The sequence below is a fragment of the Mus caroli genome, unplaced genomic scaffold (genome assembly GCF_978045245.1).
Source record: "Mus caroli unplaced genomic scaffold, Mus_caroli_1 scaffold_3, whole genome shotgun sequence".
Lineage (NCBI taxonomy): Eukaryota > Metazoa > Chordata > Mammalia > Rodentia > Muridae > Mus > Mus caroli.
The window spans coordinates 142,086,394-142,112,821 of NW_028227258.1; the positions used below are offsets into that span (position 1 = coordinate 142,086,394).

A 26,428-nucleotide genomic window follows, 5' to 3' on the forward strand; every position below is an offset into this window, starting at 1 on the left:
CTTGAAGGGAGGCAAACCTGTCCCTTCAATGTCAAGCTCAACGAGGGCGGCGGCCACCTCCTGCACCAGTCTGCAGCTTGAATAACTTAACCTTTAGTACAAACAGTCCTAGCTTGGCAGAACAGGATCAGTGGGAGAACACTGCTTCCTCCTCTTCCCACCTTGGTACAACTCTCCTTTCTTCTTGTCACCTAGAGCAGGCTGCCTGGAATGCCTTTTTTTTTTTTTTTTTTTTTTTTTTAAGATTTATTATTTAGCCACCATGTGGTTGCTGGGAATTGAACTCAGGACCTCTGGAAGGGAAGTCAGTGCTCTTAACCGCTCAGCCATCTCTCCAGCCCCTGCTCTTACTTTTGCTGGATCCCCTTTCTCTTTGCCTTTCTGGCTCATTTGCCTCTTCTCTCATTTGCTTGTTGATGCGCCCCCTCACATCCTGCTAAGGCTTCTTGCTGTTCTTGACTTTCAGTAGCCCCAACTGGTCATTTTCTCGGTTACAAAGTCCTCAAAGAGGGACTAAAACTTCCTCTTCTTCCCGGACTTTCAGGGCATCTTCTCCTTGGAGAGGTGCTCCTGGAAGCGTCCCACTGCGGCGGTGGAGTCACTGGCCACTTGCAGTGCGCAGATCAGCTCCTCCTTACTCAGGTGTCTCTTAGGGTGCAGGCCGACTGAGTTGGGCATCTGCATCTTGTGCACTCGGGCCAGGTTCCTCGGTCGTTTTAGCTCGTTCTTGGCCACTCGTTCCTTCTTGGCCTAAATCTGCTTGGCGAATCTGCTTCCATGGGGTCGGTGCCCCCAAGCACGTTTATCAGCCATTCCATGCTGTGGTTCCGGGCGAGCTTGCAGTCCCATCAGCACCGCCACTGGCCACTCACCTCGTCCCACATGAAGGTGGTCTTCTTGGGCGGATGCTCTTAGGATGCGCGACTGCTGCCAGGGGGTGAGCAGCTGTGGCCGGGACAACAGGTTCCCGTGGGGCAGGCGAGTGGAGGGCACCGGCAAGCGCGCTACCACCGCCTCCTCCAGCGCACTGTCGGCAGCAGCTCGGTGATGAGCAGCTGCGTGCTGTCCCGCGCCAGGGCCGGCAGCTCGGCCTGTCCGGGAGTGCGGTCCGGAGCTGGTAGGGTGCCAAGGTCGAATTCTTGCTCCAGCTCTTTGTGCACCGGGAGGCGCTGCAACTTCTCCGCCTCCACCTGGCCTGCAGCATCTCCGCGCTCTGGCCCTCCATGACTCCCGCTGCGGCTCGGTCCCCTCACTTCAGTGCAACATACTTCAGAACGTACTTTATTCTAGGGGCACCCAAAAAAAACCCCCAAAACCACAGACGGACCTCTGGACTCTTAATCCGGAAAGAAGAGTTTATTTCCGGGGTACGTGGAGCCGGTTAGCAATGTGCGGTAAGGGAAAGGCCAGCAGAGGGCGGCATTGGAGAGCTGATGGGCTTAGAGGCCGGCCCCGGATTCGCATCCGAATGTGGCCTTACGGGCGCTGAGGGTTGCCTGTATGAAGACTCAAAGGCTCAGGGACTGGCTAGGACTATGTTTCCCAGAGTGCAGCGGGGCGGGGAGTGGTTGCGGTAGGGGCTTCCCAAACTTCTGGGGCTGCTAGCTTTGTTGTTTACACAAGTAGTATGCAAACACACTGCGGGTAAATCAGTTACAAAAGTGCTTGGGGCGAGACAAATTATCTCCCCAGAGTTATAGCCAGGTCTTTGTGCCCCAGGAGTGAGCGATTCCACGGATACACTTAAAGATGGATTGTTTTGCGACTTAGGGCAGGCTTCTTGGCTGTGCTGGGTGGTTGCATGGCTTAGGTTCCAGTTACCGCTGTGCCACTATTTGATCCTGAGATATTTATTTAAGATTGAAAAATCGTGTAAGGTGGTGACTCTTATAGTACTTCCCATCCAGGACTGTTTTAAATTTGTGTGTTAAGGAAGGCTAAGATACCAGTGAAAACTAGCTATCCGTTTTTATTCATACTTGTGGTGGCTTGGGAATCTAAGGCCGCATTATACCCGTCTCAATTTACTGTTTTTACTGTCATTTACTTTGATAGGTGTTTTACCCTAGTTCTGTTAATACATTGGTAAATTATTAGTTACTTAATTAGTAACTGGTACAGAGAAAGTTCTCAGTAGATGAGATCTACTGTCATTTCCACTGATGAAAAGGCAGACCTAGGACGTGAATTGACTTAATAAGGTTAGACACCAAGGGAATATGAGTGCTATAGGCATTAGGACCCTGGTGTTACAATGGGCGCATTTTCAGTGTGATGTCATGCAAACATTTTTTGTTGTTGTTGTTTGAATCATATTAGTAGACTTTTATTTTACTGAAGTTTTCTAATCTAGATCACATGAGGTTGAAGCAGAACTCAAACTTTGAATGCATCTGATGAGGCCTTGAATTCTTGATCTTCTACCGCCCTCTCTCCCAAGGACTAGCGTTATAGACATGCAACACTGTACCCACAATTCTAAAGCCAAGTTTTCAGTTAGAATACAATGTAACAGTTTTTAGTATGGTGCTTTCATACATGTACTGGGTATGGCATATGCCTATAACCCCAGCACTCTAGAGATAGAGTCAGAGGGTCAGGTGTTCACGGCCAGCCTTAGTTGCATAGGGAGTCATTCAAATTATTTTTGTTTCTTACATCTCTCTAAATTTGCTCTATGGCTAAGGATGGTCTTGGAACTGATCCCCCTGCCTCTTCTTTCCAAATTCTGGGATTACAGGAAGGAGCCACTATATTTCTTTAACTGTATCCTCTTGATGCTAGACCAGATGTTTAAAACTACACAGCACAAAGCTTCCCCCAAAGTTGTTCCTCCTTCTGTCATCCTCTCATTGTCTTCCTCATGGCCTTGGCTGCCCGAGGAACCCTGCCATTGGGAATACCGCATCGACAATAGTCCCAGGTTATGTCATAATCATACTGTCTAGTAACCTGCTCTGATGATGGCAAGTTCATCTTTAACTTTTCCTATCTCCATATCTAACCAGTTTAAAAGCCTGTTGGCTCTCTGCTGGCAGGTCCAGGCGAGAGGAGAGAACCCACTTCATCCTCTCTGAGGCTGAGTGGGATGGTGAGTGTTGATGGCCCCAAACAAACACACCTGGGCCAGGAGTGTTGTCAAAGCAGAAACTCACTTTATTAAACTAGACACTTGCTTATATAGAGAAGGCAAGGAGGTGGGGGGTAGGGGTATGGGGTGAGATGACATATGTGGTGGAATGGGATGACGAGGGGTGCGGGGTTATCTCACGGGGCCTACATCAGCAGTAGCTAGGCAGAGGCAGTCTCAATCAGGTTGGTAGGTCGTGCTGAGTCATTCTCGAGTGGAGGAGAATGACGGGTCTCGAAAATTGAGCCCAAACCAAGGCCAAAAAGGGCCCAACAAAAGACTCGGTAGCTTGTCTCTGTATATTATGTCCTTCCCATTCCCACTGCCATGGCCTTACCTGATCCTAGTCTGGATCTCTTCTATCGCCTTCTCTAGATCATCCTTCTACTTTGCAAGCAACACCAGTTTCTAGCTGATTTTGACACACCCCTAGGCCTCTGTAGACATCATATGACCTTTGTGGCTATCAAAACCCAACAGCTTGCCTCAGAGAGCTGTCTTCCGGTTCCACAAGCTCCCTTGGTTCTATTGAGAACCTCAAAAGGCTTCCTGAAGCTTCCCCATGGAATTCCATGAGTGTGGCCAAAGCACATGCTTCTTTTGTACATGGCAGACTCATGACTAAGCTGGGTCCTGTTTGGTTATCACCTGGCTTCAAGTCACTGGTAGTTATAAGTCAGAGTAGCTCTCTTCACTTGTTCTACACACTTTTACTTTTCATTTTACCTGTCTCTAGATCTCTGAGGGGGAATGTAATGAAGAGTGACAGCTTTGTGACCTCTCTCATCAAATGAGTTTTTTTTAAAAAAGATTTATTTATTGTTATATGTAAGTAGACTGTAGCTGTCTTCAGATACATGGGAAGAGGGTGTCAGATCTCATTATGGATGGTTGTGATCCACCATGTGGTTGCTGGGATTTGAACTCGGGACCTTTGGAATAACAGTTAGTGCTCTTAACCTCTTGAGCCATCTCTCCAGCCCATCAAATGAGGTTTTCTGTTTCTTGTTCCCACTTCACCATGAAAAGGGGTAAGCCGTTCAAGGACATCAAGTTAGTACTTTTCACCATCTCAACACACGGTTACTTTGATTAGTACAGCGAGTTCTCAAAACAACTTTATCAGTCTTTAAAGTGGCATCAATGTGGTTTTACGTTTTTTCCCCTAAGAAATGAAACAAATTTATTTGTTATGTATATGGGTATACCTGTACTGTTGCACATATATGGAGATCAGAGGACAATTTTGGGGGGTTCTGGGAATTGAACTCAGGTTGGACCTCTCTTTCTCAATGCTGTTCAATTTCCTCCCTTTTTGATGGTGGGAATTATTAAGAATGGTCCTGGCAGTTTTTGAATCTGCAGTGAATTTTTTTTTTTTTTTTTTTTTTGTCCCCAAAATCTAGTATACCAGTTAAGTTGATAAAATTAGCTAAGGGCTCTTATACTACTTAAATTATTTGCACATGGTTCAATTTTGCTGATTCATAGTTTTATCTTGGAAGTACTTGAATGAAGAATTTTTAAAGTTAATTGCTGTGTGTATGTGGTGTGTGTGTTTGTGTGTGTGTATTTATGTGTAGGTCTATGATGGTTTAAGTAGGGCTGGCCCTCATAGACTCATGTGTTTGGATGTGGTATTATTAAGAGGTATGGCCTTGTTGGAGTAAGTGTGGTCTTGTTGGAGGAAGTGTGTCACTGTCAGGGGGAATTTGTGGTCTACAATACTCAAGCTATACTTAATGTAGCATACAGTTCTTCTGCTTCCTGATGATCGAGATGTATAACTCTTAGTTCCTTCAGCACCATATCTTCCTGCTCCGTGCTGTTTCCTGCCATGATGATAATGGACTGAACCTCTGAAACTGTAAGCCAGCCCTGGTTAAATGTTTTCTTTTATAGGAGTGGCCATGGTCATGGTGTCTCTTTACACCAATGGAAACCCTAACTAGGTCAAGGCCATAGGACAATCTTCCGAATGCTGTTGTTCCTCATGTTGTGACCTCCAACCATAAAATTATTTTTGTTGCCACTTCATAACTGTAATTTTGCTACTGCTATAAATCGTAATATAAAAATGTGTTTTGCCAGTGGTCTTTGGCAACTCTTGTGAAAGGGTTGTTCAACCCTCAGAAGGGCCATGAGCAATAGGTCGAGAGCCATGCTATAGGAAGACACGGTGTGTCTTATTCTATGATTCTCACCTTATTTCTGAGAGACAGTATCTCTCACAGAACCTGGATGTAGACTGCTGACCGGCAAACCCCAGGGATCCTCCTAATCGCTCTTCCCACAGCTTTGAGATTACAGGCATACACAGTACTCAGCCACAGCGACTTTCTAAGTCAGTTCTGTATATTCGGACTCAAGTGTTTGTGCCTGCACAGCAAATGCTCTTACCCACTAAGCATCTCTCCAGCTCTGCTCTTGAAAAATTTCTTAATCATAGACAAGATGTGCTTCAGCTTTAGTCAGAAATCTATACTAAAAATCCATTGTTTTAAAAAGAAACAATGAAGGCATAGCTACTAGATGTGTAGTTAGTGGAGAAGCAGGCAGCATAGCTACCAAACACTGTACCATTGTCTACATGGAACTTTGTGTTTTAACCTGAAAACTGAATCAACTTGTTTTGCTGCCTGGAAAGGCTTAATAGTCTTCGTTTCCTAACAATTTATCAGTGACGCTTTTGTTACTTGCCACAATCTTATCACCACCTTTAAGATAATATTTTTTATTCATAAAATACATATCCAAGAGGATGAGATTTGTTTTGGCTTTGAAATGTTACTTTGAGAAGGAGGTTAATTCATAAATGAGAGATTCATGTATAAAGGAGAGCTGTAGTTATGGAATTTTATAAGTATTTGTGTTCAGTATATCCAATTTGACAGAATATTTAGGTCTACTTATTAAATTATTATTTTAAAATTACATTTAAATTTATGAAAGCAAAATTTCAATGAGCAAGAAATCATAACTGGTTATGGTATTATATGCTTGTAATTGACATGCAGGAGGATTCTAAATTTGAGGCCAGTTGTCTTAAAATAAATACCTTTAAATTATGGGGGTGGGGGTAGAATCCCATTGTGTAGCCCTGGAACTCCTTAGACTGACCTGGAACTCCTTTACTGCTTAAGCCTGGCTCTCAGGAAACTTGCTCTGTAGACTTGGCTAACTTTGAACTCAGAGATTTTAGTGCCTTTGTCTCCTGAGTACTGGAATTGAAGGGGCATGCCACCATGCCTGGACCTAAATTTTTCTTTAATTCCTTTTCACCAGATGGGGACTTAGCTAGGTGGGGTCTATCACTGAGGTCAGCTCAATCTTTATTCCATTTCTTAATCTGTGTATCTCCTTGAATATAGGACTTAACTACATGTCACTTTTTGAGCCCCCTTTACTCCTCAATCTGTATATTTTGTATTTTCCCATGTCCAGCTTCCTATTTTATATCTCTTTAGCCTCAAGCACTCTTCTGAAGGGCAAAAAGCAGCTGAATTCTTCACCAAAATATCACAATATTCTTCTCCTGAATTCTTCACCAAATATCACAACTAACATACCAGCTCCTGAAACCTCTTGATCCAGGACCCCACAGTACAAGTCTTCCATATTTATCTTAGGATGGCCCATTAAGTTTCACTTCAAGTATTCCTCTGTTTTCCCAATTCAAAATCCCCCAATCCACATTTCTCCAAACAAAGCATGGTCAGGCCTATCACAGCTATACCATAGTCCTTGGTCTTATTTTGGGTTTTATTACTGGGAAGAAACAACATGGCAATGGGAACTCTTACAAAGGAATACCTTTAGTTGGCCTGACTTACAGTTGTAGAGATTTAGTTGATTGTTAGGGGACAAAGATGGCACAGTACATGTAAGCATGGTGCTTGAGAAGGAGTTGAGAGTTCTACATCTTGATCCTCAGGCAGCAGAAGGTGACTTTGCTACATTAGAAATAGCTTGAGCATGGGAGAACTCAAAGCCTACCCTCACAGTGACACACTTCCTCCAATAAGGCCACACCTCCTAATTGTGCTCCTCCCTATGGGCCGAGCATTCAAACACATGAATCTATGGGGGCCATACCTATTCAAACCACTACAGTACCTAATCCCTAAATTTTGATTGATGAAAATTATAACTATAACTTGGCACAGGTGTTTGTGGTCTTTTTCTGCTTAAACATTTGCTGAGATGAGTGTTCAAGTCTGTACTGGGTTGTCTTGAGTTCTTGGAACCTAACATTGAAAACAATAGAAACTAAAACTGTTTCAATTTACACTTTTCTTTCCTAAGTATTTTCACTTGCCAAAGGGAGACAGCAAGGAAAATAACCTCCTAGTGGCAAGTAGGTGTCACTGTATCCTTTAGCATCGGAGCATCTGCAGCCTCCCCAGCCCTGGGAGCCTCTGTTACAGCAGAAGATGCAATGGCTTGGGATGTATAAATAATATCCTGGTATTCCCTACACTAGACTTCCTTTGACTCTGTGTAGGGTATGTGAATTTACTGATGGGCAAGCTAAATCCTGCTTTCTTTCCTTTAGGATTTTATTGGGAGGAGAGTTTAAGTCTCAGGTTCTAGCTTATTCATTTTGGAAAATGAAAGATTTCGTTAGGTAAATATTACAACTCATCTCCAGGATCTTTTCCTCTTGTTACAATCCTGTGCTCTTTATATGCTCCAGTATTATTATTATTTTTTTTTATGAAGCACCTCTTCTCTGTATGCTCTCCTCCTGGGTCATGAATAGGCTTTTTTTTTTTTTTTTTTTTTTTTTTTTTTTTTTTTTTGGTGAGACGACCTGACCTGTAACTGTCATTTAGAAAGCTCATCTATTTTTGTAAGATAAGGTACATGTCTGATATGGAAAGGAAGGGCAGAGGAACTTCCATGGATATCTCAGACATTTTAAAAATGAGCGAGTTCTTTGCCTATATTACTGAAATGGCTGACCTGGGATGATGATGGCTCAGCTGCTGAAGGCACTGGCTATCAAACCTGCTGACCTGAGTTTGATTCCTGAAACCTATACAGAGGGAAGAGAGAACTGACAGCTACAAGTTGTTCTCTGACCATGTGATGGTTTGTATGTGCTTGGCCCAGGGAGTGGCAGTAGTAGGAGGTGTAGCATACTTGGAGTAGTGTGGGATGTAAAACCATGCCAGGAAGTTTGGCAAGGTAGAGCTGTTGAGACCGGGAGACTCGGTGGGCACACACGTGAGGCTTGGGTGACTCCCAGCTCCCTGACAGACTCCTGACTTGGAACATGTGCAATGCTTTTCACATAAAAGAAACGTGTTCTGTGGTCACATATGCTCAAAACAGAGTTCTCCATGCTAATGAGGTACCTAGAGGCCTAGAGGGCTTAGCTAATAGCTTTCCTTCCTAGATATTCCTCCCTGCAAAAGGTATTTAATCTCAGGCCTATCCTGAGAAGTGAGTATGGTTTTAGGCATCAATTTTCAACCATGAATAACCAAAAAACTGTTTAGAACCATGAACTGTCTATTTCATTAGAGATCTGCTGTGGAGTGGCAGGAGACATGGAGAAGGCATTCGACTGCTGAGCCACAGCTTAATTCTCCCATAGAAGACCTCTCTGTGCTTCCAGCCACTAAGCCTACCGAGCTAAGGACAATCCCTGCTGGGACAAGCTGGAGCTCCCCTCTTCCCTAGCTCCAAGCTAGACTTTGTCTCCAGCCTGTGGCCCCCCAAACTCCGTTCTCTGCTCTTCATGACTTCCAGCGGTGTCTGAGAACCTCATGGCTCTGGCCTTGTCACAAGCCCAGGGATGAAAGAACCAGCTCAGCTTTTCCACGTCTCAGACTGTGCTTTCCCACCCTCAGAGCCGTGTCTAGATACTTCCCTACAGCCCAGCACCCACCCTGGAGGCAGCAGCATGGGCTAAGTGCAGTCAAACTTCCTGAGTTCTGCCTCACAAAGAGGCCTTGCCAGGCAGCAGAGCAGATCGGAAGTCAACCTACAGAGTAGGTGTGTCACTGTGGGCATGGGCTTTAAAACTCTCATCCTTGTTGCTTGGAAGCCAGTATTGTGCTAGCAGTCTTCAGATGAAGATGTAGAACTCTCAGCTTCTCTTGCACCATATCTGCCTGGATGTTGTTGTCATGTTCCTGCCTTGATGATAATGAACTGAACTTCTGAACCTGTAAGCCAGCCCCAATTAAATGTTGTCCTTATAAGAGTTGCCTTGGGAAGGACACTGTCAATAGGACAAAATGGCAACCCACAGATTGGGAAAAGATCTTTACCAACCCTATATCCGATAGAGGGCTAATATTCAAAATATACAAAGAACTCAAGAAGTTAGACTCCCGAGAACCAAATAACCCTATTAAAAAATAGGGAACAGAGCTAAACTAAGAATTCTCATCTGAGGAATCTCAACTGGATGAGAAGCACTTAAAGAAATGTTCAACATCCTTAGTCATCATGGAAATGCAAATCAAAATGACCCCAAGAGTCCACCTCACACCAATCAGAATGGCTAAGATAACTCAGGTGACAGCAGATGCTGGCGAGGATGTGGAGAAAGAGGAACATTCTTCCATTGCTGGTGGGACTGAAAGCTGATATAACCACTCTGGAAATCAATCTGGTGGTTCCTCAGAAAATTGGAAATAATTCTTCCTGAAGACCCAGCTATATCACTACTACTGGGCATATACCCAAAAGATGCTCCAACATATAACAAGAAAATAAGCTACACTGTGTTCATAGCAGCCTTATTTATAATATCCAGAAGCTGGAAACAACACAGATGTCCCTCAACAGAGGAATGGATACAGAAAATGTGATACATTTACACAACAGAGTACTACTCAGCCATTAAAAACAATGACTTCATGAAATTAGCAGGCAAATGGATGGAATTAGAAAATATCATCCGGAGTGAGGTAACCCAGACACAAAAGAACACATATGAAATGTGTGTTCTCACTGATAAGTGGATATTAGCCCAAAAGCCCATAATACCAACAATACAACCTACAAACCTTATGGAGTTTAAGAAGAAGATCAAAGCGTGAATGCTTCAATCCTACGTAGAAGGGCGGAACAAAATAATCACAGGAGGTAGAGGGAGGGAGGGAGAGATGAGGGGAGGGGAAAGGGTGGGGCAGGATCAGGTATTGGAAGGGATAGGAGAGAAGTACAGAGGGTCAGGAAATTGAATAGGGTTAGGAATTGAATATGTAGCTGTTGGGGATGGAGAACTGGGGGTAGCCACTAGAAAGTCCCAGATGCCAGGGAAGCAAGAGGCTCCCAGGACACAACAGGGATGACTTTAGCTGAAATACTCAACAAAGGGGAGAGAGATCCTGTAGAGATCACCTCCAGTAGATAGGCACAGCCCCCAGTTGAGGGACGGGGTCACCCACTCATGTCAAAATTGCTAACCCAGAAATGTTCCTGTACAAAGGAAAGACAGGGACAAAAGTTGGAACAGAGATTGAAGGAAAGGCCATCTAGAGTTCTCCCCACCTAGGGATCCATCCCATCTGCAGACACCAAATCCTGACACTATTTCTGATGCCAAGAAGCACTTGCTGACAGGAGCCTGATATGGCTGTTCTCTGAGAGGTTCTACCAGCACCTGATCAATACAGATGCAGATACTCACAGGCAACCATTGGACTGAGGCAGGGGAACTCAAAGAAAGAGGGAGGAGAAGGACTGAATGAGCTGAAGTGGTTAGCAACCCCATAGGAAGAACAATAATATCAACCCACCCACCAGATGCCCCCTCCCCACCCCACCCCCAGAGCTCCCAGAGACTAAACCACCAACCAAAGTGTATACATGGAGGGACCCATGGCTCCTCTGCTACATATGCAGAGGATGGCCTTGTCTGACATCAGTGGTAGGGGAGGTCCTTGGTCTTGTAGAGGCTTGATACCCCAGCATGGGAAGATGCTAGAGTGGTGAGGAGGGAGTGGTTGAGTGGGTAGAGGAGCACCCTCATAGAGGCAAATGAGAGTGGAGAAAGGGGAGATGGGATGGGGGGTTTGTGGAGGGGTAACCAGGAAGAGGGGTATCATCTGAAATATAAATGAATAAAATGATTAATTAAATAAAAGAGTTGCCTTGGTCATGGTGTTTATTCACAGCAGTAAAACCCTGACTAAGACCACCTATGTGTACACAAACACACAAACGTCTAAAAAAGGGGGGGGGATCATTTCTTAAGCCCACTGCTGTGTAAAAATCCTGGTTCACGGCACTCTGATTAGAAAATTGGCTCCCTGTGCTAGCTCAGCAACTAAAAAAGCCACACACCTCCATCACGCTAACTGTTTTTATTGTGTTTGTAAAATTTGTTTACTTTTACATTTGCACCCATTTTTAAGTAAAATTTAAAATAGGGACGTTGTCATGATCACTCCAGTAGCTATAGGGCTTAGAACATTCTAGAACAGCACCGAAACTATTTGCTGACTAATACTCAAATGTCTATTAAGTAAATAAAGTACAGTCCTTCTTTTCAAGGAATGTATGGTCCAGTAAAGAAACCAAAGTAAGTACATCCAGACAGGAAAAGAGTGAGGAACCAGTCCACCATAAAGCAGTACAGTGATTATGAGCTTAGTCTCTGGTGTCACAGGTCTCTGCTTAAGTACTTCTTCTGTCCATGACAGTTTTGAGCTGTATTGTGTCTCTCTTCTTTTCCCCATCTCTGCTACCTCAGTTGTGTTTGTTTGTCTCGCCTAGACTCATCTCCCCTCGCCTCACTCCTCTTCCTCTTCCTCTTCCCTCCCTCTCCCCCTCTTCTTCTTCTTCTTCTTCTTCTTCTTCTTCTTCTTCTTCTTCTTCTTCTTCTTCTTCTTCTTCTTCTTCTTCTTCTTCTTCTTCTTCTTCTTCTTCTTTCTCCGTCTTCTTCTTCCTCCTTCCTCCTTCCTCCTCCCTTTCCCTTTCCCTCCTCCTCCTCCTTCTTCCTCTCTCTCTCTCTCTCTCTCTCTCTCTCTCTCTCTCTCTCTCTCTCTCTCTCAACTTTAGGTGTTGTTCCTTGGGAGCCTTCTATCTTGGCTTGGATCTTTCACTGAGAGTTGAGGCTCATCTATTCAGCTAGGCTGTCTGACCAGCAAGGCTCAGGGATAATCCTGTCTCCGTCTCCCCAGTGCTCTGATTACAAACTCAAGTTAACCTGTCTGGTCTTCAGTGAGTTGCTAGGAACTGAACTCAGGACCTCAAGCTTGAACAACAAACACCTCATTGACTGAGCCATCTCCCCATCCTCCTTATTTTGCCTTTTTTCTTAACTCAGATTTCGCATAATACTTGCTGTGGTATTTTATTTCAAGTATTTTTTTTTGTTCAGTTGTTTAGTTCATTTTGCCTTTGTTTTCCATCTTATTAACTACTTAATCTGCTTTTTATAAATTTCTTCCAGCTCTTAAGTTTATCTTTAAATAGAACTTTTACATGTTCAATCTAATGCCATCATTTTGTATGTATAGCAGAATCTTCTCTGCTACAGTGTTCATGCTTCCTATAAGTATACTTTGTGTTTTACACATCTCTGTAGTTTCCTGGACTTAATCTTCTTGTAAACTAAAATTTCTATGTCTTTGTGATTTAGGTCTGCTTATGGTGAGCAACTAGATTTTATCTCGGGTCATGTTACTCGATTACTGTAACATTTTGCTCTGAACATCACTCATGGCTTGGTGACAGAAGCCATTCATCTGAAGACATCTTTGCCAAAACTGAGGGCACTGTCCTGACATTTGTAATTAATTTCTGACAGCCTAAAGCTTTTTAGTGACACCACTGTCCAACAATGAAGGCTTCATGGGCTAAATGAACTGTTAATTAAAAGGGAAAAGTTTTCCCTGCCTGTAAATCAGCAATACAGATAGTTTTCATAGTGATCCATTAATACATTTCCTCATATTGTGATGGCTCCCAAACGAATTGTTCTGTTGCTACCTCATAACTAGTTTTGTTACTGTTATGACTCATAATGAAAATATCTGTTTTCCAGTGGTTTTAGGCAACCCCTGTGAAAGGGTTATTCAGTCCCCAGAGGGATTGTGAGAAGCACATGTTGAGAACCCCTGCTCTAAAGGATGGGAAACACCACTTCCCACAGTTAACACAATAAAATTAGTGTAGTGCCAGAGACTAGGGGTATTGCTGTGATAGGCCTGACCATGCTTTTGTTCGGAGGAATGTAGACTTTGAGCCTTTGGCTTAGGAAAGTAGTAGAATGCTGTTGGAGGAAGTGTGCCATTGTGGGTGGCTTTGGAGGCTTCAGAAGCCCAAGCCAGGTTCAGTGTTACTCTCTTTCTGCTCTTTGGTGATTCAGATGTGGATGCTTAGCTTCTCCATCCCCATGCCTGCCTTTGTGTTGCCATGGTTCCCACTATGATGATAACGGACAAAACCATTGAACCTGTAAGCCAGTCTCAGTTAAATGCTTTCCTTCCTTCCTTCCTTTCTTCCTTCCTTCCTTCCTTCCTTCCTTCCTTCCTTCCTAAGATTTATTATTATTATTATTATTATTATTATTATTTGTTTTGTTTTGTTTTGTTTTTGTTTTCGAGACAGGGTTTCTGCATAGCCTTGGCTCTCCTGGAACTCACTCTGTAGACCAGGCTGACCTTGAACTCTGAAATTCGCCTGCCTCTGCCTCCCAAGTGCTGGGATTAAAGGCATGTGCCACCATGCCCGGCCCTAAGATTTATTTTTTTTATTTTATGTATGTGAATATACTGTAGCTGTACAGATGGTTGTGAACCTTCATATTGTTGTTGGGAATTGAATTTTTAGGGCCTCTGCTCACTCTGGTCAACCCTGCTCGCTCCAGTCGGTCCTGCTTGCTCACTCCCTGCTTACTTCGGCCCAAAGATTTATTTTTTATTATATGTAAGTACACTGTAGCTGTCTTCTGACACACCAGAAGAGGGCGTCAGATCTCATTATGGGTGGTTATGAGCCACAATGTGGTTGCTGGGATTTTAACTCAGGACCTTCAGAAGAGCAGTCAGTGCTCTTACCCCCTGAGCCACCTTGCCAGCCCAAATGCTTTTTTTTTTTTTTTAAGAGTTGCTGTGGTTGGAGTCGATGTGTGCAGAAATCCTGCTAGTCTGGTCCTTGTTTCCATCCTGGTACCAGCTCCCTTCAGCCTTGCAGACGGTGGTGCGAGAGGCCAGCCGCCAGAGGAGACAGCTTGCTTCACTTCATCAGGTTTGTTCTTTGTACCGCTCCAGGCTAAAATAAGTAGGAAAGAAAAATCGACCAGATCCCTACCTGGAAGCAGCAAAGAAGAGAAGTAGACACAAGATGAAACCCTGTCAAAAACTAGAAGGAAACCTAGAAAGGGAGGATGAGCCAAAGCCCGAGGAGGGGCAGGAACCTGAGGAGGAGGAGAAATCCGAAGAAACTTTTCGGGAGAGGCTGATTCAGTCTCTTCAGGATTTTCAGGAGGATATACACAACAGGCACCTGAGCAGAGATGATACGTTTACAGTCGTGGAGGAGCTAGATGAGATCAGGAAAGTGAGAAACAGACTAATAGTGATGCGTTGGAAGGCTAATCGAAGCCATCCTTACCCCTGTTTAATGTAGCTTGGCTTGCTTTCCCTTTTATCTGATGCTACCATTGCAATCTAGCTTTCTTTTCATTAGCATTTTCCTGATAAGACCTTCGCCCATCTTCCTACTTTGAATCTGTTGCAGTTAGTGGCTTTAGCTGTATCTCTTGTTGTCTGTATCTTACTGTTGATTATATTTGAACCAATCTATAAGTCTCTGACTTTAAGCTTTGCTGATTTGTAAAAAAGAATAATAATAACAAAATGAGTTTCTGATGGGATACAAAATGAGAAAAGGTTACAAAATAATATGGGAATATGATATTTTGAAAGACAGGAGTACCTTTGTATGTTACATATATGCACATGTAAACTTGTGAAGGATGAATGATTTTTCTTTTGCTTATTTGTATTTGCCATATTCCTAAAATGAGCTCGCATTATTCTTGCTAAAAATAATAAAGGTTTTATAACTAAAAAAAAAAAAAAGTTGCTGTGGTCATGGTGTTTCTTCTCATTAGTAAGAGAGCCTAACTAAGACAACCAACAAAGGTAAAACTCCTACAAGAGTCACTTTTTATCAATTTTCAGAAAGAAAAATGTGTTTCTTTCTGTCTTTCTCGCCTTCCCCTACTCCCACCCCCAAAGGTCTTGCTGTGTCTTCCAGAACACCTGCATAGGACTTTGCAGGCTCCATAGATAAAAGAGCTGCTTGGGTAGCACTTCCTAGTCGCTGAAGTAGCTAGGTTTTGAAAAGCTTGCTGACATTCTCTGTCTTTACCTGGATAGTGTTGGGGAAATCTGGCTAAAGTGATGTAGGGATAGAGGCCAGTGCTTAGGGGAACTGATGGTACTTTTTCATTCATTCATTCATTCACTCATCCATCCATCAGATACCAAGGATTGAACACAAATATCTAAGATTCTGAAGACATCTGTAACTGGGGGTGGAGAAGGCAGAATAAAAATAGATCAAGAATATATCTTTAATTTTTTATTTTATTTTTAGTTATGTGTGTGTGTGTGTGTGTGTGTGTGTGTGTGTGTGTGCCCATGTGAGTGCAGGTACCCTCAGAAGTCATCAAATCCCCTGGAGCCGGGCTTACAGGCTATTGTGAGTTTCCTGATGTGGGTCCTGGGAACACACTAGGATCCTTTGCCTAAGTAGCAAGTGCTCTTCACCACTAAGCTATTTCTCCAGCCTCCGAGTAAAGAATAGTTGAAATACAAAATAGTTTCTCAAAGATCAGAAATGTAAAAATGCATCATATATTTGGGCCACAGAACAGTTTGGAGCTCTGGGCTCATTTGGAGGAACAGTGGGAAATGGAACTACACAAGCAAGTTGGACCAGCCTGCAAAGGGATTTCATGGCATCTTTTCCAAAAATTTTCAGCCGTGTGGCAGAAGTTGTGCTGAGTTGTAAGGATACAAGTTGTAAAGGACAGCAGCATTCCTGCCTTCCAGAAACTGTAGGCATAGAGCGCTGCCACACATGGCTGCACGTTTTCTTGTGTGACCTAAAGAGGATGTGTGTTGAAGTGCTTGTTGCTAGAGACAGTGGGAGAAAGGAAAGCAGGAGGAGACTGACATTCATATTCTTACTCTCCTTTGGCATGCCAGGCCCAGGCAGGTGAGATTACTTCTGTGTCATAATTGACTTGTTGGAAATGTTCCCATGGAGGGATAATTTTCTAACCTTATATGAAAACAGAGTTTCTCTGAGGCTGTTTAGTAAATTGCTTTATGAGTTTTGTGAAAATAAAACATCAGTGCATCCTTCAATTAAAAATTATATTACATGAAATGTTTAGGGGTTATTAATTTTTGTTGCCACCATTGTCTTTAAATAGCCTAGAAATAAGGTTAATGGCAATGGCTGTTTTAACAAAGGGCATCTTCCCTTATTTCTCTAGTTTCAGCACCTTGTTAAAAGCCATTTCTTATACTATGCAACAAAGGATTTATTCCCTTGACAATATATTTAATAACAGACAATTTAGCTGACAGCATCAATACATTCTGCATCTAGATTTCTCTAGGTTTTCTAAGCAAATAAATGTTGCAAACATTTTGTTACATTATATTTTTCTCAGTTTATGGCCCCCAGGTTAGCCATATATGTAAACTATACACTGCAGCTATTTCTGTGAGTCTCTGTGACAGCAACTCATGATTTTTGCTGCCTTGAAAATGGACAGGGAATCACATATCCCCAACCCCTTCTAGTTTGTATCAATCATGACTCAACACATACTTGGTGAATTTCTAATGCAATTGAACACCAGGTACCAGAGAGACAAGATGACCACAGGACAGAGGCTCTTAGTCTGATTGGAAAAACAAAATGTAACCAACCATGGAAAGGTAGCTATCTCAAAAAGGTGGGGTAGAACCTTCCAGGCATTGTAACGGTGTTTGATTCATGTATTTAATCCATTCCAATTATACTCCATATTGATCCCCCTTCCTGTCATTGACCAAGTAAGGCCCATACCCATGTGTAAAAAGAAAAATGTAAAAACCAACAATATGCCTTCCTGCTTTGGAAGTGAAAGAATGGCCTTTCAGAGAGAAATAGAATCTTCATTACCATTTTAAGAAAGTGAGGAGTGGGTGCTGGAGAGATGGCTCAGCTATTAAGAGCATTTTCTTCCTCTTCAGTTTCAGTACTGACATAGCAATTCACAACCAACTGTAACTACAGTTTTAGAAGGCCCAAGGCCCCTTCCTGAACTTAGTGGGCAGCAGGCATGCATGTGGTCCACAGACATTCATGCAGACAAAACACTCACACACATAAAATAGAACACAAAGTCTAAAATAGATTCTAAAAAAATAAAACAGGGAGAAAAATATTTATCAAATTCTTTCTGATAGGCTGGGTAGTAGCCAGCAGTAAGTACAACAAAACAAGAACAGAACAATGCCTTCCTTATTTTTGTATTAGTCAAACTTCTATCACTGGAACCACATACTAGAGACTCTGGAATGTATAAAGAGTAGAGGTTTATTTAGCTTCCAGTTTTGGAAATTCAAGACCATAGTGCTGTAAATATTCAGTTCCAGTAAATATTTCACCCTACAGCTGATCATATCATGATCGGTGGTGGCATCATGGCAGCTCATGTAAGAGGGGATAGCCTATGGTAAGACAGGAAGCCAAAGAGAAGGACAGCAACCACTTTCTTCCTTTCTTCCTTCCTTCCTTCCTTCCTTCCTTCCTTCCTTCCTTCCTTCCTTCCTTCCTTCCTTCCTTCCTTCCTTCCTTCTCCTCCTCCTCCTCCTCCTCCTTCGTCTTCCTCTTCCTTCTTCCTTCTTCCTTCTTCCTTCTTCCTTCTTCCTTCTTCCCTTTTACATTTTTTAGTGGATATTTTCTTTATTTACATTTCAAATGTTATCTTATCCCCTTTCCCCAGTTTCCCCCACACTTTTTTGGAAAACCCCTATCGCATCCTCCCTCTCCCTGCTTCTATGAGGGTATTCCTCCATCCACCTACCCACTCCCACTTCCCCATCATCGATTCCCCTACACTGGCATCTATTGAGCCTTCATAGGACCAAGGGCCCCTCCTCCCCTTGATGCCTGACAAAGCCATTCTCTGCTACATATGCAGCTGGAGCCATGTATACTCCTTGATTGAGGGCTTAGTACCTGGGAGATCTGCAGTATCTGGTTGGTTGATATTGTTGTTCTTCCTATGGGGTTGCAAACCCCTTCAACTCCTTCAGTCCTTTCTCTAACTCCTCTATTGGGGATCCTGTGCTCAGTCTAATGATTGGCTGTGAGCATCCACCTCTGTATTTGTAAGGCTCTGGCACAGCCTCTCAGGAGATAGCTATATCAGGCCCCTTTCAGCATTCACTTCTTGGCATCTGTCTTAGTCAGGGTTTCTATTCCTGCACAAACATCATGACCAAGAAGCAAGTTGGGGAGGAAAGGATTTATTTGGCTTACACTTCCATGCTGCTGTTCATCACCAAAGAAGTCAGGACTGGAACTCAAACAGGTCAGGGAGCAGGAGCTGATGCAGAGGCCATGGAGGGATGTTCTTTACTGGCTTGCCTCCCCTGGCTTGCTCAGCCTACTCTCTTATAGAACCCAAGACTACCAGCCCAGGGATGGTCCCACCCACAGGGGCCTTTCCCCCTTGATCACTAATTGAGAAATGCCTTACAGTTGGATCTCATGGAGGCATTTCCTCAACTGAAGCTCCTTTCTCTGTGATAACTCAGCTGTGTCAAGTTGACACAAAAATAGCCAGTACAGCATCCATAATAGTGTCTAAGTTTGGTAACTGTATATGGGATGAATCTCCATGTGGAACAGTTTCTGGATGGTTATTCCTTCAGTTTCTGCTCTACACTTTATCTCCCTATTTGCTCCTGTGAGTATTTTGTTTTCCTTCTAAGAAGCACTGAAGCACCCACCCTTTGGCCTTCCTTCTTGAGCTTCATGTGGTCTGTGAATTGTATCTTGGGTATTTGGAGCTTTTGGTCTAATATCCTCTTATCAGTGAGTGCATACCATGTGTGTTCTTTTGCAATTTGGTTACCTTACTCAGGATGATATTTTTTAGTTCCAACCATTTGCTTAAGTATTTAATGAATTCACCATTTCTAATAGCTGAGTAATATTCCAATGTGTAAATGTACCACATTTTCTGTATCCATTCTGCTATTGAAGGACATCTGAGTTTTTTCCAGCTTCTGGCTATTACAAATAAGGCTGCTATGAACATAGTGGAGCATGTGTCCTTATTATATGTTGGAGTTTCTTCTGGATGTATGCCCAGGAGTTAGCTCAGGTAGTACTATGTCCAATTTTCTGAGGAAACGCCAGACTGATTTCCAGAGTGGTTGTAACAGCTTGCAATCCCACCAACAATGGAGGAGTGTTCCTCTTTCTCCACAACCTCGCCAGCATCTGCTGTCACCTGAGTTTTTGATCTTAGCCATTCTGACTGGTGTGAGGTGGAATCTCAGGGTTGTTTTGATTTGCATTTCCCTGATGTCTAAAGATGTTGAACATTTCTTTAGCTGCTTCTCAGCCATTTGGTATTCCTCAACTGAAGTTTTTTGATTAGCTTTGTACCCCATTTTTAATAGGGTTATTTGATTCTCAGGAGTCTAACTTCTTGAGTTCTTTGTATATACTGGATATTAGCCTTCTATTGAATGTAGGGTTGGTAATGATCTTTTCTCAATCTGTTGGTTGCTGTTTTGTCCTATTGACAGTGTCCTTTGCCTTACAGAAGCTTTGCAATTTTATGAGGTCCCATTTGTTGATTCTTGGCCTCAGAGAATAAGGTATTGATGTTCTGTACAAGAAATTTCTCCCTGTGCCCACATGTTTGAGGCTCTTCCCCACTTTCTCCTCTATAAGTTTCAGTATATCTGATTTTATGTGGAGGTCCTTGATCCACTTGGACTTGAGCTTTGTGCAAAGAGATAAGAATGGGATGATTTGCACTCTTCTACATCCTGACCGCCTGTTGAACCAGAACCATTTGTTAAAAATGCTGTCTTTTTTTCCACTGGATGGCTTCAGCTGCTTTATCAAATATTAAGTGACTATTTGTGTGGGTTTATTTCTGGGTCTTCAATTCTATTCCATTTATCTACCTACCTGTCTCTGTACCAATATCATGCAGTTCTTATCACTATTGCTCTGTAGTACAGCTTGAGGTCAGGGATGGTGATTCCCCCAGAAGTTCTTTTATGGTTGAGAATAGTTTTTGATTTTCTGGGATTTTTTTGTTTTTTGTTTTTTTTTTTGTTTGTTTGTTTTGTTTTGTTATTCCAAATGAATTTGCAAATTGCTCTTTCTAACTCTATGAATAATAGAGTTGGAATTTTGATGGGGATTGCATTGAATCTGTAGATTGCTTTCCACAAGATGGCCATTTTTACTATATTAATCCTGCCAATCCATGAGCATGGGAGATCTTTTCATATTCTGAGACCTTCGATTTCTTTTTTTCAGAGACTTTAAGTTCTTGTACAGATCTTTCACTTGCTTGGTTATAGCCACACCAAAATATGTAATATTATTTGTGAACTATTTTGAAGGTTATCATTTCCCTAATTTCTTTCTCAGCCAGTTTATCCTCTGTTTGAGTTAATTTTATGTTCACCCACTTTGCTGAAGTTGTTTATCAGCTTTAGGAGTTTCTGGTGGAATTTTTGAGGTCACTTAACTATACTATCATATCATCTGCAACAGTGATATTTTGACTTCTTCCTTTCCAATTTATATCCCTTTGACCTCCTTATGTTGTGTACTTGCTCTAGCTAGAACTTCAAGTACTATCATGAATATATCAGGAGAGAGTGGGCAGCCTTGTCTAGTCCCTGATTTTAGTGGAATTACTTCAAGTGTCTGCCCACTTAGTTTAATTTTGGCTACTTGTTTGCTGTATATTGCTTTTACTATGTTTAGGCCTTGAATTCTTGATCTTTCCAAGACTTTTAACATGAAGGGATGCTGAATTTTGTCAAATGCTTTTTCAGCATCTAATGGAATAATCATGTGTTTTTTTTTTCTTTTAGTTTGTTTATATAGTAGATTATGTTGATGAATTCCAATATATTGAACCATCCCTACATCCCTGGGGTGAAGCCTACTTGATCATGGTGAATGATCATTTTGATGTGTTCTTGCATTTGTTTGGCAAGAATTTTATTGAGTATTTTTACATCAATGTTCATAAGAGAGATTGGTCTGAAGTTCTCTTTCTTTGGTCTTTGTGTAGTTTAGGTATAAGCATAATTGTGGGGTTCACAGAATGAATTGGGTAGTGTTCCTTCTGTTTCTATTTTGTGGAATAGTTTGAAGAGCATTGGTATTAGGTCCTAGGCTCCTTTTTTTTTTTTTTTTTTTTGGTTGGGAGACTATTAATGACTGCTTCTATTTCTTTAGGGGTTATGGTACTGTTTATATGATTTATCTGATCCTGTTTTAACTTTGGCACCTGTTATATGTCTAGAAAATTGTCCATTTCAATTTTGTCGAGTATAGGCTTTTGTAGTAGGATTTGATGATTTTTGAATGCCCACAGTTTCTGTTGTTGTGTTTCCCTTTTCATTTCTGATTTTATTAATTCGAATACTGTCTCTGTGCCCTCTGGTGAGTCTGGTTAAGGGCTTATAGTTTGTTGATTTTCTCAAAGAACCAGGTCCTGGTTTTGTTGATTCTTTGTATAGTTCTTTTCATTTCTATTTGGTTGATTTTAGCCCTGAGTTTGATAATTTCCTGCCTTCTACTCCTCTTGGGTGTATTTGCTTCTTTTTCTTGGAGAGCTTTCAGGTGTGCTCTCAAGCTGCTCATGTAAGTTCTCTCCAGTTTCTTTTTGGAAGCACTTATAGCTATACGTTTTCCTCTTACCAGTGCTTTCATTGTGTCCCATAAGTTTTGGTATGATATGTCTTCGTTTTCATTAAATTCTAAAAAGTCTTTAATTTCTTTCTTTATTTCATCCTTGACCAAGGTATCATTGAGTAGAGCATTGTTCAGCTTCCATTTATATGCATGGTTCCATTGTTTTTGTTGGAATTTAAGACCATCCTTACTCTGTTGTGATCTGTGAGGGTGCATGGGATTATTTCCATCTTCCTGTATCTGTTGAGGCCTGTTTTGTGCCAATTACATGGTCAGTTTTGGAGAAGGTACCATGAGGTGCTGAGAAGGTTTATTCTTTTGCTTTAGGATGAAATATTCTATAAATATCTGTTAAACACATTTGCTTCATAACTTATGTTAGTCTCACTGTGTCTCTGTTTAGTTTCTGTTTCCATGATCTGTCTATTGATGAGAGTGGGGTGTTGAAGTTTCTCACTATTATTGTGTGGGGTGCAATGTGTGCTTTGAGCTTTAGTAGAATTTCTTTCATGAATGTGGGTGCCCTTGCATTTTGAGCATAGATGTTCACAATTGAGAGTTCATCTTGGTAGAATTTTTCCTTTGACCAGTATGAAGTGTCCTTCCTTATCCATTTTGATAACTTTTGGTTGAAAGTGAATTTTATTTGATATTAGAATGGCTACTCCAGCTTTTTTCTTGGGACCATTTGCTTGGAAAATTGTTTTCCAACCTTTTACCCTGAGGTAGTGCCTCTCTTTGTCACTGAGGTGCATTTCCTGTATGCAGCAAAATGTTCGGTCCTGTTTACATATCTAGTCTGTTAGTATATGTTTTTGTTTTTTAAATTGGGGAATTGAGTCTATTAATGTTAAGAGATATTAAGGAAAAGTGATTGTTGCTTCCTGTTATTTTTGTTGTTAGAGTTGGAATTATGTTTGTGTGGCTACCTTCTTTGGGTTTGTTGAAAAATTACTTTCTTGCTTTTTCTAGGGTGTAGTTTCCCTCCTTGTGTTGGTGTTTTCCATCTATTATCATTAGTAAAGCTGGATTTGTGGAAAGATATTTTATAAATTTGGTTTTGCCATGGAATATCTGTTTTCTCTGTCTATGGTAATTGAGTGTTTTGCTTGGCATAGTACCCTGTGTTGGCTTCTATGTTCTCTTAGGGTCTGTATGACATTTGCCCAGGATCTTCTAGCTTTCATAGACTCTGGTGAGAAGTCTCATGTAATTCTGATAGTTCTGCCTTTATATGTTACTTGACCTTTCCCCCTCACTGCTTTTAATATTCTTTCTTTGTTTTGTGCATTTGGTGTTTTGATTATTATGTGACAGGAGGAATTTCTTTTCTGGTCCAATCTATTTCGAGTTCTGTAGGTGTCTTGTATGTTCATGGGCATCTCTTTCTTTCAGTTAGGGAAATTTTCTTCTATAATTTTGTTGAAGATATTTACTAGCCCTTTAAGTTGCGAATCTTTGCTCTCTTCTATAAATATTATCCTTAGGTTTGGAGTTTTCATTGTGTCCTGGATTTCCTGGATGTTTTGGGTTAGGAGCTATTTGCCTTTTGCCTTTTCTTTGACTGTTGTGGCAATGTTTTCTATGGAATCTTCTGCCCCTGAGATTCTCTCTTCTATCTCTTGTATTCTGTTGGTGATGCTTGCATCTATGACTCCTGATCTCTTTCCTAGGTTTTCTACTAGGTTTTCTAACTCCAGAGTTGTCTCCCTTTGTAATTTTTTTTTTCGAGACAGGGTTTCTCTGTATAGCTCTGGCTGTCCTGGAACTCATTCTGTAGACCAGGCTGGCCTTGAACTCAGAAATCCACCTGCCTCTACCTTCTAAGTGCTGGGATTAAAGGCATGCACCACCTCTGCCCAGCCCTTTGTGATTTCTTTATTGCTTCTATTTCCATTTTTAGATCCTGGATGGTTTTTTTTCATTTCCTTTGCCTGTTTTATTGTTTTATTATTCTTACGTGATTTTTGTGTTTTCTCTTTAAGGGCTTTTACCTGTATATCTGTGTTCTCCTTTATTTCTCTAAGGGAGTTATTTATGTTCTTCTTAAAGTCCTCTATTATCATCATGAGAAGTGGTTTTAGATTCAAATCTTGCTTTTCCACTGTGATGGTGTATGCGATACTTGCTATGGTGGGAATATTTGGTTCTGATGATGCCAAGTAATCTTGGTTTCTGTTGCTTATGTTCTTGTGCTTGCCTCCTGCCATGTGACTATCTCTAGTGCTACCTTCCCTGACTATATCTGACTGGAACCTGTCCTTCCTGTCATCCTGGTTGTGTCAGAACTCCACAGAATCCAGCTGTCTCTGTGATGCTGTAATTCTGGGATCCTGTGATCCTGAGATCCTGAATGTGTCAGAGTTCCTGGGAGTCAAACTGCCTCCAGGACCCTGAGATCCTGGTGTGACCAAGCTCCTGGGATCCTGGGATCCTGAGATCCTGAGCATGTTAGAGTGCCCGTGAGTGGAGCTTCTTCTGGGTGTTGTGGCTTCGGACTTAGTGCCCAAGGTAAACTGGCCCAGACTGGGAGCTCACAGCAACCTTCTTGAGAGAATTATCTTGATAGGGAAAACTACACTAATAACTCAAAGAGCAGCACAGTCTATGACCCCATAGTCCTCCACTAGGCTCCAAATCTTGACAGTCATGCTGGCTCAGGAAGGTGGTGATAGGAGCCAAGCTTCCAAAGTACCAAAACCCAGGGCACATGGAACCACCTCCAACCACCACAACTTGCTGCCTTTATGTTTAGTTTCCATTAAAACAAAAACAAAAACAAAAAGCTTGAGTGCAAGTGTTTAATTGGCCAGTCTAAGTTGTCACCTCAGATGGTAAAGCTGCTACCCTTTGGTGTGCAGACAGAGGCTCCAGCCTCACTTGGAAACCAGGTCTTTATTACATTCTCTAACTGAGGTCTGGGCCTTGTTCTCCCAGTGGCACAGCAGACACAGACTAGAGCAGGAGGGCCTGGGGGGGGTCCTCAGAGTATTCTCTGAACTCTGCCCATTGCCTTCACTTCTCTTGGGTCCTCTAGTCTTTGGGACCTTCTCAGGCAAGTCTCAGACCATTTTGGAGACACACTGGGCTGATTGCCTCAGGCTGCCCCCAGCCCTGGCACAGTGGTCCTCTCGATCTTACTGTGCTCCTGGACTCATTCCCCATGTCCTTGTGCTGAATTTAGGCACAGCATATAAATCAAGCATATTAATGTTTTGTATGACCAAATTATAAAATGTAATAGATTATTATTTTAGAATGTCAGACAAATGAAGAGTGACCATTATAATTTAAACTGCAGAGCTGAAGTCAGAAATACTTAGGATTTTGGTGGTGGTAGTAGTAGGGTAAGCCCTAGAAATACAACTTTGGGTTTTATTATTTTAAAATGCTAAAAATACTTTCCTAAGATTCTCCAATAAATATCAAATTCTCCCAGGCATATCTTGACTATGTCTCCCTTTTCCCCTCTCACCCTGTTCCCTTCTCCCATCTCTTTATCTAACCCCTTTCATTGCAAGAGATTGAAAATGAGGTTTCAATGTATCAGAGCCCTGAGAACTGTCTCTGTTGAGAATCCAAGATCTAGTATGGATGTACATGAACCTAGCCAGACTAGCAGTTAGCCACCAATGACAGTATATGTGATACCACCCAACCTCTACCCAGCATGCCTGACCCTGCTGTTGAAGAGCACTAGCCTCCAGGGGCATCTCAACATATTCTGGCTCTTTGTAGTCTTTGGGTTTATAGTTTCCTAATCTGAAGACATTAGAAATATTATTTAGTAATTACAGATTAACTTGAGCCTTAAATATCTTCCTTAGTAATGTGTTAATAATATATTTCTATAGTCTTCTGTAATCAGCAGTTTTTGGAAAGGAAACCTTTCAAGTGTCTGCTCTCTCTCTCTCTCTCTCTCTCTCTCTCTCTCTCTCTGTGTGTGTGTGTGTGTGTGTGTGCGTGTGCGTGTGTGTGTGTGTGTGTGTCTGTTTGAGTAGTCAAAATAGTGTGTCAAATGAACAAGAATAGTAAAAGAAACAATAATTAAGGTTAGAAAGAACTGGGAAGGTGTTGTGGGGATCTAGCTTTTTAAATGTTGATGCTGAAAGCACAAATAGGGTTGAGAAACAGCAAGGTATCCTGGAGAATTATGGGTACTCAAACCAAAGATGTTACAATTTGGAGCAAGGCAGAACAATCTTAAAGGTAAATGATGAAGGCTGCTTTGAAAATGATGCCAGAAATGATTCAGAAGCTTGCCAGGAAAGTGTCATTTTTGAATGTTTATAAATCCCATTCACATGCATTAGTGTGATGTGATTCTTTGATGACTTATCATTTATGACTTAT

General features: G+C 42.0%; 1 protein-coding gene and 1 pseudogene across 1 annotated transcript; one reads left to right on the forward strand and one right to left on the reverse strand.

Annotated features, from left to right (window-relative positions):
• Positions 1 to 215: 215 nt before the first annotated feature.
• On the reverse strand, positions 216 to 1,464 carry LOC110291044 (ribosome biogenesis regulatory protein homolog; annotated as a pseudogene).
• Positions 1,465 to 14,226: 12,762 nt separating this feature from the next.
• On the forward strand, positions 14,227 to 14,908 carry LOC110290613 (transcription elongation factor A protein-like 9). The gene has a single exon (XM_021157200.3). It carries the CDS (start codon positions 14,444 to 14,446, stop codon positions 14,726 to 14,728), a length of 285 nt encoding a protein of 94 aa, XP_021012859.1. The 5' UTR covers positions 14,227 to 14,443; the 3' UTR covers positions 14,729 to 14,908.
• Positions 14,909 to 26,428: the final 11,520 nt, after the last annotated feature.